Here is a 20,951-nt window from a genome sequence, read left to right as displayed (position 1 = left end):
ATCACCAAAACTATGGAAAGGCTGATCCATGACAGTTTAAAGTAGTCAGTGTACATGCAGGAGAAATAGTGCTGGGTAATTAATTCTAGGTTTATCCCAGGATGAAAAGGGGTGAAGTAGTGATGCCCAGTCATTGCTGCTTTCTAAGGTGCATAGGAGTTAGAAGATAAAGTAGTGGGGACAGTTCCACTTCTAAAGGGCCATGAAAGTCAGGGAAATAGATATTAATGTTCTTTTCTGCAACATCTGGAGCCAAACTGTCATGTTCGGAGCACACAAATAATTGATTAGAGTTTTTGTTAGCTTTCAGAAGGAAATTCAAATAGACAAGGACTTTGAAGTATTGGGGCTTTTCTGCGCTTTGTTATGAAGTTTTTTTGTAATAACATGATTGCTAGAAATGAAGCCTACAAAACCTAACAAAACCTACTGAAGATGAGTAACCTAATTGGAAGAGCTTATAGACCGGAACAGTGGAGGGCCAAACAATGGAGAGGTCTGGTAAATAAACTGTTGGAGAAAGCAAAGACAAAAAAAAAGAGATCAACTTCAATAGAAAACAAGGAGCACAATTATATGAATTCATTCTTATCTTACAGTACCACAAGAGGCTTTTCAAGCCTTCCAAGAGCGAGTCTACTGTGGTATCCTTCACAAACAGAATATGACACCCCTCTGCTTTTGAGTTATTGTTATAATCAGTATTCAGTGACACACTTTCCTTTAAAGAACAGGATGGTGCTCTGTTTTTTTTGTTCTGTTTTCATCTTCCTTATGTTGAAAAAACATTTCTGGGTGGAATTTGTAACATTTTAGCACAAATATGATTAAATTACTTGTGCATCTCTGAACATGTCTACGATATTTAGTTTGACAGACATGTTTAAAATCTGATGCCTTAGACTCTGAAAGAGACATTTAAAGCACCTAAATCTGTATTTGGACAACAAAACCCAAAGGGTAAACTCCAAATTCAGTTTGATTTGGTAAACTCCAAATTCAGTTTAAAGGTATTTAGCATGGTAATAGAGGTATCATACTGGATGGTGGGGAGGTTCTTTGTACTTCTTTTTAATTTTGTTTAAAATTAAAACCAGAAACCAAGGGCCTCCAAATCCAACCCTCAAAGTAGCCATCTGTACTAAAACAAATAAATAAAGTCTGATCTCCAGTCTTCTGAAGATAAAATAATAAAAATATCAGATTATGTAATTTAAAATGACAACGTAATTGTGCAAAAGACAGAGTAGCACTACATATATATTTTTTCATCGGTAAAATTTTGGTAGTTTAATTTGTCATTCTCCTGAGTCCTAAATGCAGGTGCACACACCACTGTTGGTTTCATGTTTTTTGGTTAAAGCTTTGACCATCTTTCTAGTTACTAAGGTGCTGATGAAGATGTCTTGCATTCTTAGGATGGCTGAGGGATCTCTATGAATACCTGTTTGCTTTTCTGAAAGCAGAGGCATAGTTATCATCAAGAGTTTATTCCTATGTTTTTCAGTGGCTGTATCACAATGTGAAATATTCTCTGGTTATGTGGAATATACCAGTGGTGGGAACTCTGAGGAGCTTGCATGCTTGGCAAACAGGATGTTGGAAAGCTTAACAATAAGACTCTGCTCAGGCTTTCCTGAAGAGTGCAACATTTATAGTGTGGCCAATCTGAATGGATTTTTATGAGTACAGGATGTAAGCCTGTACTCATAAATGGCCTACTGACCACTCAGATATTTTTCTTTTACACTTTCAAAATCCTATCATTCATATAGGGAGGATGTACCAGAATTCTGGGGAAAAGGAAAAGGAAGGGGTTTTTAGCTAATATTTGACTTATTGCTTCTTCCTTCTTTTTTCCATGTCGGGCTCAGTATTTTACAAAGGCCACCAAAATGTATGTACACATTTGTATGAGGCAACATGGAAAAACATCACAGGCTACCCTCCAAAAATCACTTTGGAAAAGGATCTATGCACCATAGAAGAGACCTACTCATAGTTAATCATTAGTGTAAAAAACCATGCAAAATAGAACTTCCTGGTTTTCTTCAAATGATCTTTGTCGTTTACCATTTGCACTGATCTATCCTTAGTGATGAAGATCTGAGCTGACCCTGTCAATTCATGAACCCATGATTCTAGAGATTCTTTAACTTCCCAGCTTAGATCACCACACCATCTTATTCAATTCTTTTACTAAACAGTGCCATGTGTTCTGCAAATAATCCAAAGTAACATTCTTAACATGCTTTGACCAGTGTGATAAAAATTTGTTTAAGTGGTGAGAAATGTCCCCCCGGGTTTCAGTCTTTGTTTAGTGTGTCAAGCTTGAAACCAACAAGAAAAAAAGCCAAAACAAAAAAAGCCATCAAGTTATTCTCAAATGGAAAACATGAATGTGAAGGCATGCTCCCCACTGGGAAGCTGACTAACTGAAATGATCTTCCTTTGAGCATGCCCTTTTAAGGACACTAATTGACACTTCAGTCAGATTTAAACAATAATACAAAAACACTTCAACAACCTTTAATTATTTTTTTCTTGGTCCATGTTTCTGTGGGTGTCAATCATATTCTTTTCATTCACACTGTGATGTGGATCACAGACTTGGAAAGGCCTTGCTTGCTGCAACAGTAACTTTTTTCTGTTTGCCATACATTGGGCATAAAGCCCTGGAGTGAAGTTCAATAACTGTTTGTATCGCACACATCACCTAATATTATGCCTAACCTAGCAGTTAGGCAGTTCCATTTTTCATGATGTTGACAGCCAGAATGACCAAATTTAGAGCTAATTCCTTAGAGGTAGAATTGGAATTGAATAGCTCATGAAACAGGAGGAAATGTAATCCTTTAAGTACAAGACTTTTAACTAGCAAGTTTTGATGTTCAAAGCAAAAACTTTCACACTTTTTACATTTTACTTTTAGGAGGCAATCTTCTTTCCTTTGCCTGATTTGATAATGGGGCTACAAAGATGGTGAAGGGACTAGAGGGGAAGCCATAGAAGGAACGACTGAGGTCACTTGATCTGTTCAGCCTGAAGGAGACTGAGGGGAGACCTCATTGTAGTTACAAATTCCTTGTGAATGGAAAAGGAGAGGCAGGCACTGATCTCTTCTCTGTGATGACCAGTGACAGAACGCGAGGGAATGGCCTGAAATTGTGTCGAGGAGGTTTAGGTTGGACATTAAAAGAACGTTCTTCCCTAGAAGATGTTTGGGTGCTGGAACAGGCTCCCCAGGGAAGTGGTCACGGCACCAAGCCTGACAGAAAAGTTTGAGCAGTGCTCTCAGGCACGTGGTGTGACTCTTGGGGCTGTCCTGGGCAGGGCCAGGAGTTGGGTTTTGATGATCCTTGTGTGTCCCCTCCAGCTCAGAATATTCTGTGATATTGTTGTAGGGATTTTTTTTTTTTTAGTATAAAATTAATTTTCCTGTATTCTCATGAATAATATTTCAAGAAAAATCTCTAGTGAGAAATTTGATGAGCATTTTTAAAAGCATTTACCGGAAGTTGGGGTCCTATGTGTATATTTGATTTTTAAAATAATATTTGATTTAACAATTTCCACCACCCTGAAAAATTAGACTCACTTTTCAACAAAACACTTAAGAAGCTAATTTATCCACTCTATAAATATACTTCCTAGTCATATTGCTGATTTTAAGTTTTTGCAAGTATGAAAAATAGAAAGATGTAACCATTTAAGTCATTATCTTATCTTCTGCATAAACTCAGAAGCAAATCTGACTGTTGTAATGAGATGCACATCTTCTGGTGCTGGAGGCTGCAATTTCTTTCATTCAAAGCAAGGAAGTCAATCTATATTTTAGGCCTCAGTTCAACTGATGCAAATCTCATTCATCTGGATCCCAGGTGAGAGAAGAGGGACAGTTCAGGAGAGAACCAAGCTCTAAGTTTGGGGCAGTCAACTGTGAGAGAAGGAAGAAATTCTGGGAGGAAGACTGTAAAGCTCAGCACCTTCCAGCTGTAACCTTAGGGCTGCAGAGTCAGACTCCTCCTTATCCTCACCAAGAAGTCAGCAATTTTTGAGAAATTGCTCAATGCTGCCATTTTCTATCCTGCTTCTTCTGTGGAACTGTTACTCTATTTGGTCATGTACAGAAATGGGCATGCTCTGTTCCAAGGCACTTGGAGTCCCTGCATTGTGAGAGTTCCTGGAGAGAAGTGAATGAAGTCTGATGATCAAAACATCAGAGCTAATTAAGGCATTTCCAAGAAAATATAGCTTATCGAAGACATTTTAGATCAAGTTTAGTTCTTGCTAAGTCAGCTCTTGAATGAGGTTCTTGATTAGAGAGAGTTCTTTCTATTCATTAAATCTTCCAGATATGTGTTAGATTGTTAGATATCTATCAGATATATTAGGACCAGTTAGAAAGAATAGACCATTTCAAGGGCATGGGAACTTGCCTGTCCCTACTATTTTATAAAATGTCAGTGGTCATTATAATAGCAATGTCTACTGTGATGGTGGAAGAAGGTTTTGAGAGAGGATCTTTCAGCATTTTGATCTCTCTATCTCTAGAGTTCATCTCTATATTTCATCAATATACTTAAATTTATCTGTATTCTGATTAAACTGAAAAAATATAGTTATTTCTGTGATGTACAGAAATGTCTCCTTCATGAAACCATTGATTTTTTTTCTCCAAATTGTTTAACTCTGAAAAACTTTAGTTCTTAAATTGAGATCATTACACCACAGGATACAGTATATGCTCTTCATTTTGTAAACCAAGGTTAAATTAAGTAATGTAGAAAAATATTGACTAATGTGATGATACTGAAGGCATCATTAGATGAAAACAGATCACGATTTTTTAGAAATGACTGGTGACTTTGATATTATTCAGTTTGACACATTTTAAAATAAACTCATAATGATTTATTGGTTTTCAGCAGTTACAAGACATTAAGGCTGTTTAGAGCTTTTTTTGTTTTGAACACATAATAACCAAAAGCATTTGGATCAGCATCCTGAACCTGCTCTGAATTCTTTTAAGAAGTGATGACTAGGTCCATAGCTGCAGTGATCTTTGCTGTTGAGAAGTTAGTATTTTACTTGGTCAATAGACAAAACAGATATTGTTCAGTTCTGCTGCTTCCTATCCAAGTGAGGTCCTTCTCAATTCAATCTTCTTTCTAGTACTTCTTCAGACAACTCTTAACAATACAACTGAAACCTCACTTTGGAGAGTAGGATCCACTATGCTGACCTCTCTAGTAAAAATTTAAAGAATTTATTTATTGTAGAGATTTGTCACATCACTTCAATTACTTTTAAAATTCAAGCATCTAATAAAATGTTATGTTTGCTAGTACTATGATATTCATTTCTACAATTCCATTTGGAAGTATTTTTCTATATACTTTTTAAACACAGAGTAATAATGACTGAAATTTGGACACGTTTCAGCCTTCTTTATTTTAACAATGCATTTATTAAAAGACTCATGTTTGAAAGACATTCAGACATAAGGATGAATGGCTTTTTAGGCATCTTAAAAATAATTATCCTATATAGTATAAGATTTCTGTATTAAGATAATATTTAGGCAAAATAAAGATTTCACTATGCATATGGAATAACTTATCATTCTCTCTGAGCTCAAGGGTTTTTTAATGACTTACTTCACTTTCATCTATTGTGAATTGTGTTGGATCAATGGTGTTGCTATGAAATTGCTTTCTCTTTAGAAAGTAATGAGGCAGTAGAAGGTGTATTTGTGGATTTTATATTAATGAGAGAAACTAAAAAAAATGTTTAAAAATTGAATGGTTGAAAAACAAACAAAAGTATTACTCTCTTTCTGCTGTTTTCCTAGCATTTTCCACAATTCACATAGGGTAGTATCGGCACTGATTTCCGAAAGTGTAGGTTCCTGACTTCCCATATCTCTTTCCCATTATTTTTTCTAATAGTTCCACTAGAAATTGCCAGCAGAACAATAACCTTGATCCCATGCATAATGGGAAGCAAGCTCCTATCAAAGTGTGGCCCATTAATTATCCTCTCTGCAGGAGCACATTTTTCTTTCTTATGTTTCTACCTTACTCTGATATGATTTCTCTCTGAGGATGACTTCATCCTCTGCTTCAATACTCATTTACAAAATGGTATTTCCTTAAAATATAACACCTATTTCCCTCTTCCGTCTGTGTGCTGTAAATTAGATCATAATTTTGTCAGTTATCTTCAATGACCAGTAATTCTGGAAAAAGTTCTAATAATGCATGGTGTTTTTGGTGTGTAGCTTGGAGGTTGTTGCTCCATATTTATGGGTTTGTTTTAATTGAATTTAATATAATTTTGAAAAAAACACCAGAGTCTATCTAAAAGTTAATGTATTTCTAAATAAAGTAAATTTCATTTGGCTTAAAATTCTTTTGCATTAATTACCAAACTTGGATTTCAGATTATTTATGAGCTGCCAAATTATTTGATAGGGATCCAATGTATTTTCATTTCTTTGTGACAGAGGAATGCCCTGAGCAATTTACAACCTTTGATATGCATTCAGAGTATTTGTTGGCATCAGTCAGCTGAATTTAAGTGCATGAACTGGGTTCTGAGAATTGATGTTAGTGTCTTTTGGTCTTCATAATTTTTAGCTCTAAGACAAGCTGTGGTAATGTCATTATTAAACCTTTTAACCTGTAGAGGCTATGAAAATTGATTAAACCAATGAAGCTTTAAATAATTACTGAAAGCCATTCTGATACATTCAATTTTTATGCCTGAAGCATTAGACTGTATCTCGTGCGTGCACTGTATAAAACATACAGCACAAGCAAATTTTCTATGTCTATTTTTGTGTCATCCCAATCAAGGAAACTGTAAAGTAGCTATATCTAACACCTTCCTAGCTCCCTCATTGTTGAGTGTGTTAATGATTCTGGAAGTGCACAAAATATCCATGGGTTCCCTTCAGTAAATGTTCAATAAGAGTGCACAAATGTATACACTAGCATGCAGTGAATATGCCTCTGGATGTAGAGCACCATACTTGGTTGGTTGACTAAACTCATTAAGTTAAATTAATTTGATGGGTTTTATTATTTTTCTTTTTTAATGCATGATTTATATTACTTTTATTATTATTTCTGCATTTTCTCTCTCCCCCTCTTTTTGTTTTACATATTGCTTTCATTTGTTTATAGAAGAAAAGAAAGCAGATCCAGAGAATGGGGATACAGGTAGGGTGACTTATTGAAAATATTTTTTGTGGTTTTGCCCTTAAGTTCTTTGATCTATTGTGTTTAAACAAATGTGTAGAATAGAGTTGGATCACAATTTTGATATATTTTGGGGATTTCAAAATAGACAAATTTTGAAATTTTCCCAAATTTTCCCAAATGTATTTCCTTTGCTTTTTTAGTGGAGTCAAATTAGGGTGAGAAATGGGAGGAAGAAACCAGAACCAGCTAAAGAAGGCTGTCATACACTTTAAGACTTCTGTTCTGTTCTTCCCTCTCCAGACACGGTGTGCTCAGCTCACACCTCCTTTTTCTTCTCTGTTACAGGTTTCTGATTTACAAAATCTCAGTGTTTATTTTGTCCCTTCTTCGCTAGTTTTTTCTCATGCCTGAGTGGCTATGCCTCCCAAATTTTGTATCCCTTTTGTCTATATGTCTCCAAAACTCAATCTATCCTAATGCACTCCACTTCCATACGCTAGTTTCCCTTTTACCCTCTGTGCCCCAGAAGCCTTGCTGTACAGCAAACTCCTCCAAACACATCACTATCATCATCATCTATAGGAACCAGAATGCTTTAATAACTCCCACCAGAAGGCAACAAAAGAAAGAATGGAAGAACAGAGGTCCCAGCTGTTTTCATTTTTATTTTTTAAATACATAGGTTTGCCTTCAGCTAAGCTGGGGGATAAGGCCAGTTTGTTGTCCCTTTTGTCTCTGCTATGGATCACAGGCTATCAACTGAAGGGTCTTATCTACCCTAGAGAGTAGCCAATATCTTACCTGAAGAGCAAATAACAGTCTTTAGCTCCAGGCTGAATTGAGAGATTGCTTATCTCCTTGTAAAACTGTGATCCCTGAGCAGTTGAGGTCAGAAAAAGTTAGGTATGAACCAAATCACTGATTATAGCCCTTTAAAATTTTTAGCATGAAATAAATATTCAGTTTTCAGTTATGAGGAAACTTTAATGGTGAAGTAGCTGAATATTATCTTATTTTCAATCTAAAGCATGAAAATAATGGCTTTTATTTGAAGCTGGAGCAGTGATTCCAGTACCTGCCCTGAGTCCTGTTGTAGGAGTGGAATTATACAGCCACCACCTAGACCATGGCAGGAATTATGTCGATGTCACCTCAGTAGGGCTTGTCCCTAGGTTCCACTTCAATAAAAGAATGAGAGTTCCTTCTTCTATGTTTAACAGGTGACAGTAGTTATAGGATATCCTGTAGCTAAAGTTGTAATTATAATCCTTTGTCTACTGATTACATTTCCATAGATAAAAACAAAGGTCAAAGTACAATTCATATGGCCCAAGGTTTAATTTACAGTGGTCACTAGAGCTAAGCTCTGGCACAACTTAGTCTCTAACTATAGTTCTTGTGGATCTGAGGGCAGGTTACAGGGCTGCTGTGTACAATATTTGGGTGTCTTACTCTGGCATTTCAAGACTGTCTTTACACTGTAGTTATGCTGCTTTCCCTCAGCACACTCTTTTCTGAAAAGATGGAGAATGGCTAATAATGAATCAGCAGCTGGCTCTGTCAGCCAGGAATTTCCCTGTGCCCATGAAAACTCCACTGAACTTCAGGCCATGGCTCTCTAATGTTGGAGTTATTCAAAATAAGCAAAACTCCAACGTATTGCCTACAGTGCAATTATCCCAGTTATGTTTGGTGAGCAACACCAGGCTTTTTTCTTCCATTCAGTCTTTTTTATTTTTTGTGGTCCTATGGCTGACATTTGAATGTCTCATTGGATAGTTCTGTTGGAGGGACAGCTACTGTTTAGAAGCAAAATTCCAGAAGGAAGTTAAGGTAGAAATGTACAAATGAACTCATTTTGCCTGGCCAAAATTTATACTTTGGCAGTAGATCAATATATCAAAAGTAGCTTTACTTTTTCTAGTGTCAGACACTGTAGTCCTGAAAATGTTGTGCTGGGCTCTAGCTAAGGATCTGAATAACACGAGGGCTCAGTCAGCCCTCGTGTTATTCAGACATGTGAAAACTTATGCTCCTACATTTTTGCCACTGTGGATACCTAATGGTTAGATTCAGGCTAGTTCTGGTTTATCTACACATGCTCTATAAACAGCTCCTGATTACAGTGAAGTCCTTAGGATAGGACTGATGTTCAGTCTTAGTTACTAAACTCATGTTAAAAGCTGAATGTACACAGGGAGTTACTGAACTCTAGAAGAATTTTCTGATTCTGCTAGACGCCCTCACATAGGTTTCAGCAGGTATAGATTTGCCCGCAGAAGTGATGATGACAGCCCTGCATTTGCACCATTTAGTGCAACATGGACCACGTGAATGGGAAGTGCCGTGACATTCTCTCAACCTTACCTACTGCCATCTGGCTTAAGTTATGGTGAGATCAGCCTGTGGCAGCCAGGAACCCTGCACACTCTCTGCATGTCAGATCCTTGTACAGCAGAACCAGAGCTGATCTTCTGCATTATGAACTTTCCACTGCCCTCAGGTTTTCCTCTTTTCTGCATATAACTGAATCCACTCACTTGTTAAAGACAGTTTCAAAAATGCAAAGCAAGTTAGATTTTCCTTTAATAAGATTTTATGGGAACAGAACAATGTTTTTTCAAAATTCTTCTGTCTTGTTTTTCTCCTGAGACAAAAATAAGCCACAAATTTTGCTTGTTTTGCTGCAGAGGTCTCGCCAAGGTCTTACGTGTTATGTCCTCTTTTGAATGGTATATTTCAGAGTGCTGGGTTTTGCATATTGTAGGCAATTGGATTTCTGAAAATCTAGCTTTCACTTTACCAGCTGAACATAGATAAGAATGGATATTTTCTCAAATAATTGTGAAATTTCTAATTTACAATCAAGAAGTGCTATTTCCTGAAATTTAGCAGGATGTTCGGCAAAAAAGAATGCATGCAATGATTTCATAAGAAAACATAAGAAAAATTGACAATATTTCCGTTTTGCAAAAAAATCTCCTTTCTTTACATTACTGAAAAATGCCAAGTGGATTTGCAGAATGTTATGACAAAATAACAAAAAAAGCAAAAGATGACTTCTTTCTTTGAGCAGACGTAACACCTTATATGCTACTTCTGTCATTGAAAAAAGAAAATATCATTTTCCAATGTAAATTTTTTTTTTTCAAGAGAAAAAAGCATATCTTTAGAGCTTTTAAAACTCCATACTAAAAAAGTCACTTCGTCTTAACAATAAATTGACAAATACTGCTATGGGGCATATAATAGTTGAGGAAAATTGTGATAGGAAAAACTAGATGTATTTTATTTGAGGAATTTTCATTTGCTGCTCTCTTTTATATTTTATTTCTCCCTATAAAATACCATTTCTTCTTTCTAATTAATTTTTCTTTATTTTAATTTCTCTTAGAATCTTTTCATTCATGTTGTTTTGGGGAATAAGGATGGGGAGTTAGAATACAAAAATCAGAAGCCAGCGGGTTTATAGGGAACAGTACAATTTAGTCATTTTGCATTCCCACTTTCTTTCACCTTCTCTCCTTTCAGATTTCCTATGAAGTGCCCCAACATTTACCTGGCAGATCTCATAGTATTTGCTACTACCTTTACTGTTCTCAAGAAAGACAACACAAAGCTCAGAGGCCCTGCGTAGGTCCTATGCAGAGCCCCACTTTACTATTAGATTGTGACTTGCAACTGAGGCTTAGAGTTTAAATCAGTTTATTTAGTACACTGGAATCTAATATTCCCATCTCAGTTCCATATATACAGTCCAGATTGTTCAATGCATATGATATACAGAAACTTCCATTTATGACTAGTGGGATTCTAAAATTTTAATCCTAAAAAAGTTTTGTGTTAAAATTATGAAAAGTTTAAGGCAATGTCAGTCAAAATTAGTACGTTTTAGCATTCAGTGCATAACGAACTATTCTTGACTTATACTATGTTAAAGTGGAAAAGAATCAAACCTGTGTGTGTATAGTTGCTACCTATATTTTGTTTGAAAATCTTTTCTGAGTGGTTGTCTTCCTCTTTTTTTTCTGCTTCTCAGTTTTCCACCTCAGCTTTGGCACCTCCTTATTATTTTACAAAGTAAATCATGGTGTTACAGTACCAGTTGGTTGAAACCAGCTGCTGCCTGAGTCATGTAGTAAGAACCCATCTCTGACTGAAACTAGTCACATATTTGATCCAAGAATGAATCCTGAAATCATTCTTGAAATTGTGTGTCATTAGAATACAATACAGTGATGCCACTGGGTGGCTCTTTAAGATTCTTTTAGACATCTTTAAATAGTTTTGAGCATACCAAGAATATGCTCCAATAGTAAGCAGAAGGTCTGCTAATCTGTGGTTGTCACTTGACTAGTAATTTGGTATGTCACATTATAGTAAATGCAGAACCAGGATCTGCACCCAAATAAGCAAGTTGTCTTTGCATTCCTTTTTATTAAATGAAAGACTCAAGTTCTCTTAATTATTTTTGAAATAATAAAGTTATATTCTGTGGAAGCATTGTGTTCCATTTATATTTAGTTTTCCACAAAGTTGTTTTCATTTGAATTGTGTAGATAATACAACATTTATTAAGACTCTGTTGAAATACTTATCTGATATTTTCCTCCTGTTACAACTTTTTAGTTTTCTGCAACATTGTACTTCAGAAATTAAAATTATATACACAGAATTTACGTAAATAAAATTTCATCTCTTTTTGTTAAAACTTCCATAAATATAATTTTAACCTTGGAATTGAGGACTGCTTGTGTATTTATTTTCTTTTTTTTTTTTTTTTAACTTAACAGGTGCAATGGATGTAGAAGAAAGGAATCGCCAAATGAAAATGAGCAAGTACAAACAGGTAGCAGGATCAGATTCCAGGCTGGAACAAGATTATCATTCTAAGGCAAGGGAGTTTTGTTTTGAAAAGCGACAAAATATACTAAACTGAAATATCCAACATCCTTTTAGAAAGTAATAGATGAGTGGCAGGTTTTTTCTTCAGTAAAAGTTTCTTGTGTGTCTATAATAAAATTTTTGGAAATGTGCAGCAAAACAATACACAGCGTTCTTGATTATTAAAATTTAAGAAGACTAAGTTAAAGCAAATGAAATAGGCAGTGTAATTATCCTTTGAAAGGAACAATAGTTCCATGATTTAAAAACTCAAAGAGAAGTAAAAAAGATGTTTATTGAGTGACAGATGGAATGAGCGCTATTGAAACTCATTCATGGCTTTCACATAGTTGAACAGAGAGTTTTCTTGATCTATTGAAAACTGGAAGATGCAGCGTTACTTAGTTACTTGTTACAATTAGCACTTGGAAAGGTATTTTATACACCAACAAAAGCTTTCACCCCAGCTGTGGCAGTTTTCCAAGAAGCTGAATCTCTGTGTAGTAATATAACCTTAAATATACTGTCCAAAATTTCTTGCTATCTGGAACAGGGTCATGTCATATAGACTGTGTTAATTAAAATAATCAAGATATTTTCAATTTAAACTTCTATTATGCAAAAATAATTTAGTGTCCTATGAAAGACTTCATTAATTGAGGTCAGATCGTAAGTGGAAAACACGAGACTTCTGACCTATAAAAGCGAGTTGAGGAAGAGAAGTCTATTTTAGACTTTTATTTCCAGGATATAGTTCCTTGCTCCCAGTATTGACAAAGCTGCTGTAAAATGAGATATTTAATATTTGAAGGCAAAGAAATTGTCAAATTTAATAAATATTATTAGTTTTGAAGAAAATGTGACTAATCCCCTTGTTATAATTACTTTTTAGAACATACATTTCAGTGTGGGAAAATAGAGAAAGAACTTTAGCAAAGCCCATTTCAAAATGAAAAACCCTGTTAATGAAAATAGAATTGACAAGAAACCCCCAAACCTGTGAAAATGGCTTAAAATACTTTAAAACTCTTTAGATGTGCTGCATGATTATTTGGGTTTTTACATTTGTAGTTTTTACTATGCAAGGCACAGGAATGTTTATTAACGCATGGGAGGGACTTGGTATAATGTCATGTTTAGATGTTTTTTTGACACCTATAGCAAAATTATTTTCATGTGTTTCTATATTGTGGGCTTTGAAAGGTGTTACCTTTTAGAGATGAGAATAACACTGTGAGCAGATCTTATCATAAGTGTTGTGATTGTATGTACCACAAAAATATGACTTTATGTATTGTATGTATAACCAGATTTTAATTTAATCTCCTGATTTTCCTGCTCCCTCTATGCTTGACTGAAATATGAGTCAGAAATAGGACTGGTGTGGAGAAAATGGGTTCTCATGTGAAGGAACTGGATAGAATATAACTACCTAATACTATCTTTGTTTTTCCATTTCACGTACACCATATTATTGGGCCTCACTCTACATCTTTTATATTTTTAATTAAAATTTTAACTTCAGTATTATTGGAATGTATTAAAGAGGAAAATTATAAATGGAATTATTTTATGAATATGGTGATTTATTTATTGCACACATCAAACAAAATGTCTCCAGAAATAAACAGTTAATTTACTCTTCTGCCAAAGTGTAGTTTCAGTACTTGAAAATGAGTTATTTATTCTATCAATGAACTTGTGGAACTAGACACTGAGTATTTGTACATATGTATTAAATCAAAATGCATTCTTAAAATTGTGTAGTTTTAAAGTCATATGAGAACCATAACTCTCTTAAGCATATGAGTCTTCACTCTTTTACTACCACTGCTTCAATTCCCCTTAATTAAGTTCTTATATTATCTAGAGAGAGAAAAATGAGTAAGTACAATTTATCTATCTGGCTTCTACAAAAATTCTTCTGGAATCATGAACTGAAACACATATGTCAAATGCTGACTGAAATCTCATGTTTTGTGCAGTATATAGTGACTTTGATTTTTTAAACCTGTCAACTGGCACAAGCAGGCAATGAAGCATGCCACACCTGAGAAAAATGTGATTAAGTAGACATTAAGCCACATTCAGGAGAGCTAGCACATGGAATTTTCTTTTACTTTTCTGTGCTATAATTTTTTCTTTAAATGGAAATCAGCAGCAACTATATGTCCCTCATGATTACTTTAAGAAAAAAATATCCTTCATTGCTGAAAAAGCAAAGGCTATAAAAGCAGAAGTTGTATTAAATATTAAAATATTAAAGAAGACATCCTGTATTATACCTCTCTAACTTTGTTCTACCTCTAGAAGTCAATACTAGAGGCTTTAGAGGAAGTTACATACCCTTCTGTGGTGTGTAGTTATACAATAAGAAGCTTGTGGGAAAAGTTTACTTCCAGACCCTGGTGTTCTTAGAAGCTGCTGAAATAGGAAATTGATTTTCCCCTCATATTTTTTTCCTCATGATTCATAAAATTGCAGGTCGTATTTTTATTATTCTTATACATGCCTCATTGTATTTGGAACAATGTTATTCTGCTTTCATAATATTTTGTATACATTAGCTTGGCAGGTAATACAGTGTGTAAAAGAGTTATTTCCTTAAATAACATCTTTCAGAAGCTGCTGAAGTATGATTTTAGGGCAGACATAGGGAAAGCAGGCAATATATTTATTTTTATATAATGTTTACAACTAAGCAGACATGAGAGGAAAAACATTGTGGGCACTAAGGATTAGGTATTGGAACAACTATTTCTGCTTATTGAGTACCAGGAGACTTGTACTAAATAGGATATATACTAAAGTCTGAATTGTGGTGCTGGTAGAAGCTGACACAGAAGTAAACCTGAATTCTGGAAATACAGAAAAAATCGCAGTAGCACAAGAGTATTCCACCAGAGACAAAATTAACCATTTACCATGCTGATTTGTGTAATTTTCCTCAAAGATCTTTCAATGTCTGGTTTATTGTTTTGCATAAAAACTAAGCTTCCCAATTCTAAAGTGTTTAATCAAGATGCACTGTGAAGAGGAAAGGGCCCAGATGCTAGATTCACATTTTTCACATTTGGTTGAACTGACTTTTGAAGTCAGTTCTCAAACTACCTCATCAAACCTCTCTGAGCCTCTCTGCCTTGCTGAGCCCTGATAGTGCTATGTTTGGTGGTAATGCCTTCCCCTGGCCATTCCCACTGCTGCTCAGATTCAGGAAACCTTGCTGACAAATGAAGGATGAAGGGTGTGAGAAATCATGCCGCTCCTCTCTCCTTGCCCCATGACTAGGACTTGGCCAGTGGATCATCTGAGGAGAGTTGAAATGCTTTACTGCTACTGAGAAAAATGAGAGAGGATACTTCTTGTGTATGTGGAGTCCTAGAAGTGTTTGCAAACAGTGTGAAGTTTGCAGTCAAATGTAGAATCACGAGAGAATTCCATCAAATCAGCCTGTATTAGCTACTTCAAAAAATCTGAGTCACTACAAGCATAAAATGTCAAACGAAAGGATTTATGTAAGAGTTGAAATAGTGAAAAACCATGACTTTCTTTAGGAATAAAGGTAAAACAGAGACTGGCAACTAGCTGACACACATTTAAACTTCAAAGTATCTTGGGATGCATTTTATTTGTTTTATTAGGAGAAAATAATGACCTTCAAAAAGGCAGAGAAATCCAATTACTTAATATAGCAATTAGTAATAGTCAGTAATGTAGTAATTAGGAACATGGTATGTTAGAGCAACAAGGAATAAAGTAGGGATAAAAGAGGTAAAAGACCAGATAAAACCTGAAATTTTTGCTGAACAAGCTTATTTAGACTTATAAGGAGTACATCAAATACACAATTATACAGAACATCAAAGAGGATTTCTCAACTCCACCTCTAATGATTCATATTGATGATAAGACTGAAACTTCCTGCATCATCAGATGCATATAAAGCTGCAGTTCCCGATAATCAATAATCACAATACAAGTTTAATATAGAAGCGTAATTCTCTGTGTTTGGTGCACGAAACTAGTACTATTAGGCATACTAGAATACTGCTTTATGATCTTCTAAACTGATAACAAGACCAAGACAAATTAAACTGTGGAAAAGAAGAGTCAACATGTGCTCAGTTCATTGGAGTAGTGTAGATGCAGCTGAAATGCTCTTGGAGCGTGCAGACACTGAACAGCTGCAGTTCTTCAGACTGAGACACTTTGATTCAGCAATGAATCAAGTAACACCTTGTGGGTTACCTGTGTGAGAGAATGTGCAAAAGGTAAGAGCTGTAACACTGGAGGTGGAAGAGGCTGAATTTGAATACCTCAGAAGCAGATCTCAATTCTCATTCTTGCAAAATGCAAAAGTCTCCAAGAGCTGCCTTTTCCCTCTGAAACCTGCAGTAAATAGTTGAGTCATTGTTACAGCTACATCTGGTATCCTCTGATTGGTGCCGTTGATTGAAACCTTTGATTTGATGATGTTTTGGGAATGCCCTTGTTTTCTCCTTAAAGATCAAAGCAGAGCAGCGAAGACTGCTAGCAGAAGCACTTGTCACTTTTCTTCTTGAAACTCTTGTGAGGTTGAACAAACATCCAAGCTAAAGAGATGTTGACATCATTGATAATTTACTGCGCATAAACTGTATTTGATTTATGCTGGGTTTATATTAGCAATTGTTTTAGAGTTTGGGAGTTCTGGGAAGATCATGATATGCCCAGTAATAATTTGATAATTTATAGTAATTATGAATATACATCTTTAATCCTATAATTGTTTCTTATAACTTCTGTTGTTAAGGATGTAAATAGAAATATTCAAAATATTGAGTACAAAATGGAGGCTTTGTTAGATATCCATATTCCCTCAAAACAGTACATAAATTGTTTTGTATACATTTCTATTTAACATACCAGTTAAATTTTAAAAATTTAAAGATCTGGATAAAACTTGGAAAGACAAAATAATTAGAATGGACCTTTGCTGAAGAATAATTAAGAAGGAAAAGCTCACATGGATAAGACCACATACAAATATTCAGTGCAATAAATTTCTAGAGAATACCTGTTCTAGGACCTAACTAGTAGAATTTGATAAATTTACAAATGGGAGTATCTGTGTGTAGCTTTATGGGTTCCCTTCATCCTCCCCTTGCCCACTTCCGCTCAAATAAGCTCTTTGCTTCAGGAAAGAAACCAAACACCAATTAGACTAACAAAGAATTTCCCAGGTGAGGAAACTTCTGTTATTGACTGTTCCATGTCTTTTGTACTTTCCTATGGAGTAATCAGTATTTGTACTTTTGGGCTGGAAACTTGATGGCTCAACCATCTCTCTGGTCTGGAATGACATGTTGTGTCACTCCCAACAGCCTTTGAGTGCTCAGGTTACACAATCAGTCATGCTCATGTGTGATATGTAAGGAATTTTAATTCTCAATGCAGAGAGTCTCTCTGCCCCATAGTCCTGATAACATTTATATTTCCAATCAAGTATTTTATTGTATTTTTAATATAAAAAGCTTGTGGAATGAATTGCTGAAGTTAAAGTTCTGGTTGTTATAAGTACAGGATTTAAAGTTCAGTTATAAGACAAAAATATAGCTAGATGAAATAAATTCAGAATTTTAGAACTGAGCTCTATACACAGGGTAATGCAGAAAGCATATTTTCTTTAATTTCTGTTTTATCAGACTGTATTTTGCTGATGTGTTAAAAGTCGTTTAGTGACTTTGAATATAGGTGTGGATTGCTGTGTTTTCTAGTACTTCCTTCTTTAGTCAAAGATGTGCAAATTCTCAGAAAATATTTCTGCTGCTGTCATTTTTCTTTTTCATTTAACTCAAGCTCTCTTTAATGTATCTTGGCTTTGATAATCTTCTAATTTATTTTTTTTTAATCTTGAGTATCCATGTCTCTATTAGAAATTTAGTGTATTTTAAATGTAACAGTGTGGTTAACAAAAATAATGCAGTTAACAAAAATACTGCATTCGTATATGATATTTGTGACTGAAATATAAACATCTGAAAGACTGATACTGACTGTCTTTATCTGTCAAGAGGTACTTTCTGTTGTCACCCATTTTCTTAGTTTTTGTGTAAGCTTCTATTGCTAATCATATATTTAGAAAGCAGAGGTTAAATACATTACAGAATGTTCTTAAAGTACCTTATAATTTTAAAACAAATCTGAAAGAGAAAAAATGACTCCTGAAAGTAAAAAAATAAACCCATCAGTCTATTTTGGCTCTGAATTTTCATTTGTTATTGGAGTCTATTGAAAAAAAAAAAGGCCTTTCCAATGGCAGAAAATTATCTTTTTCCATTAAAAAGAAAACACAAAAAAACCTAAGTGTAACACAAGTCTTGTGTTATACTCTTACAGCAATGAGTTAAATATTCTTTTGCAAAAAGTAAGTATTTTTAAGAAAAAAATTGCTTTATCAAACACATATATATCAAATATACAGCAAGACATATACAAAAACATTTCTGCCAAAGAAAGATTTGATTGAGTATTGTAACCATTCCATTAACAATCACATTTTAAAATCACTTCTATGATATTTTGATCAACTTCTAGCGAGAACAATCACTGCAATTTATTTAAAATCCTTTTATCCTTTTTGTAATAGAAGATATTTTCCTTTCAGAACTTCTTTGTGTAGACAAGTGAATTGCTAAACTGTTGGTCTTTTGGTTCAGAGTGGCTGTTTTTTCATATTAAACTCAATATTTCTGTTTACAGTTTTTATCTGCATTTAAGCTGTAAAATTCCAAGATGCTACTGAATTGAGTAACAATTAGTGAGTAACAAATACTGTGGCTGTGCTTGAATTAACTATCTAAGTTGTTCTGAAACTGATGTTATGCTGATAATAAATGAGACAATCTACAAAAAAACAAGACAAAAATTAACTGGGAAATATGTGCTAAATATCTGGGTGCCAAAGTGTGACATTCAAAAATAGAGAATATATAAAGTTAATTGAATTGCTGCAACAGTCAGGGAGCTCTAAGAAATGAGAATAGTAATCTGTGATAACATATATCACACCAAACTGCAGCTTGTGCTACTTAATTCTGTGCCAGGCAGAACAGATGCAAAAAGAATATTATTCACTTTTGAAATATAACAAGGGTAGAGCAATGGCTCCATGATAGAAACATGTTTTTTAGTTCAATTTGCTTGGCTATTGACCTTGAAACATCAAAGAAAACATGACACGCACTTAGGATGGACCTGAAGTCTCAGTGCAGCGTCTGTATGGATCCTGCTTAAATGTGTAGGATTCTAAATGAATCATAGAATCATAGAACCATAGAATGGTTTGGGTTGGAAGGGTTGTTAAAGATCATCTACTCCCAACCTCCCTATCATGGGGGTCGACTAGGTCAGGTTGCTCCAAGCCCTATCAAGCCTGACTTTGAACACTTCCAGGGATGGGGCATCCACAACTGTTTCAGTGCTTCACCACCCTCACAGTAAATAATTTCTTCCTTATATCTAAATGTACAACCTTTTGGGGAAAAGCCATTACTCCTTGTCCTATCACTACATGCCCTTGTAAAAAAATCCCTCTCCAGCTTTCTTGTAGGCCTGCTTTAGGCACTGAGTGCTGCTAAGAAGGTCTCCCTGGAGCCTTCTTTTCTCCAGGCTGAAGAAGCAGAACCTTTGTCTGTCTGCTTCACAGGGGATGGTTCAGAAGACATCAGGCACTACCAGATTTAGAAGCAGGAGAACTGGCTGGCCCCTCACCTCACACACCCTCTGCCCTGCCCAGCTCTCCTGCCCTGCAGCAGCTTGAGGAGGTGCTCCTGGGACGGCCACTGGCGTTGCTCCCCGTGGTTCAGCTGGGCATGCCTTAGATGAAGGATTTGCTCAGAGTTTACTGTTGTTATTTGTAATTCTTACTATAGTGTTGAGGCCAGTAAAGTGGTTTTAGCAGTGTGGATGTTTTCTTCACCTCTGGGGGTGCATCTCTTTGTTCAATGGGTTGATTTTCTTTGATAGCACCCCCAAAATTATCAGTACAAATTTTACAAGCTGTCATGAAATAAAGTTATGTGTGTCTATTATATTTTCTTGAGGCATTGTGGGGTTTTGATTTTTTTAAAGTATCTTAATTAAATAATATCTTACAGTTAATTTTCATGAATATAATAGTGACTTTAAGCATCTGTTCTGGAAATATTTCATATGAAGGATTTGGGGAGAGGTAGCACACCACCATTATTCTGAAAAAGGTGGTTGTGCACAATGGAGCTAATCTAAGAAGGTTCAGTACCTCGGAGTCTCAGCATAGGGAGGTTTTTTGTAAAGCCTTAATGTCTTCAGCAACACTTCTAGAGAGAATGTAACAAAAACATGAAGCTACCTCTGTGTCCTTTCTAACCTCTGGTATTTCTGACTGTCATTTCTGGGAAGTAGACTCTTTGCTTAGAAGAACTAATATTGTTTAGTCTTGGGTAATAGAATATTTTCTTTAGTCATATGTCAGAAGGAATACTATCCTCCTTCTGCAGAGAGAAATCATTATTTTACAAGAGATTTCACTGACTGTCTGGAATTAGTGAATAATAACAGGAAATAACAAGAAAAAAAAAGCAGTTAAAAAATTTAATCCTTCCTTCTGAACAGAATAATGATGTATCCAAACCGTGTTCATTTTTGTTATGCAAAGAGTAATTATTACATCAAACTTATTCAATATTATTATTTCTAGAGTAGAAAATGTAATTTTAATGAAATTTTAAACAATTTAAATAAACAAAATATCTTTTTTTTTTAATTTCACTAAAAGAACATCTTGTCCTAAATATTTACCTTGAAAAAAAATATATAAACACACATCTCTCTCTGTCT

General features: G+C 35.0%; 1 protein-coding gene across 50 annotated transcripts in view; it reads left to right on the top strand.

Annotated features, from left to right (window-relative positions):
* Positions 1–20,951, top strand: part of RIMS2 (regulating synaptic membrane exocytosis 2) — a 456,898-nt gene that overhangs the window by 350,897 nt on the left and 85,050 nt on the right. For 24 of the 50 annotated variants that reach the window (XM_032680574.1, XM_032680663.1, XM_032680634.1 and 21 more), the window contains 2 exons: positions 7,191–7,226; positions 12,002–12,102. The exons of 9 other annotated variants lie outside the window; for them this stretch is intronic. In XM_032680574.1, coding sequence (XP_032536465.1) covers positions 7,191–7,226; positions 12,002–12,102 — 137 coding nt within the window. The remainder of the gene's footprint in view (positions 1–7,190; positions 7,227–12,001; positions 12,103–20,951) is intronic. 17 more of the 50 variants (XM_032680591.1, XM_032680644.1, XM_032680621.1 and 14 more) reach the window with 3 other exon arrangements.

This window comes from Chiroxiphia lanceolata, chromosome 1, assembly GCF_009829145.1.
Source record: "Chiroxiphia lanceolata isolate bChiLan1 chromosome 1, bChiLan1.pri, whole genome shotgun sequence".
Classification (NCBI taxonomy): domain Eukaryota; kingdom Metazoa; phylum Chordata; class Aves; order Passeriformes; family Pipridae; genus Chiroxiphia; species Chiroxiphia lanceolata.
This window is presented reverse-complemented; position numbering and strand designations above follow the sequence as displayed.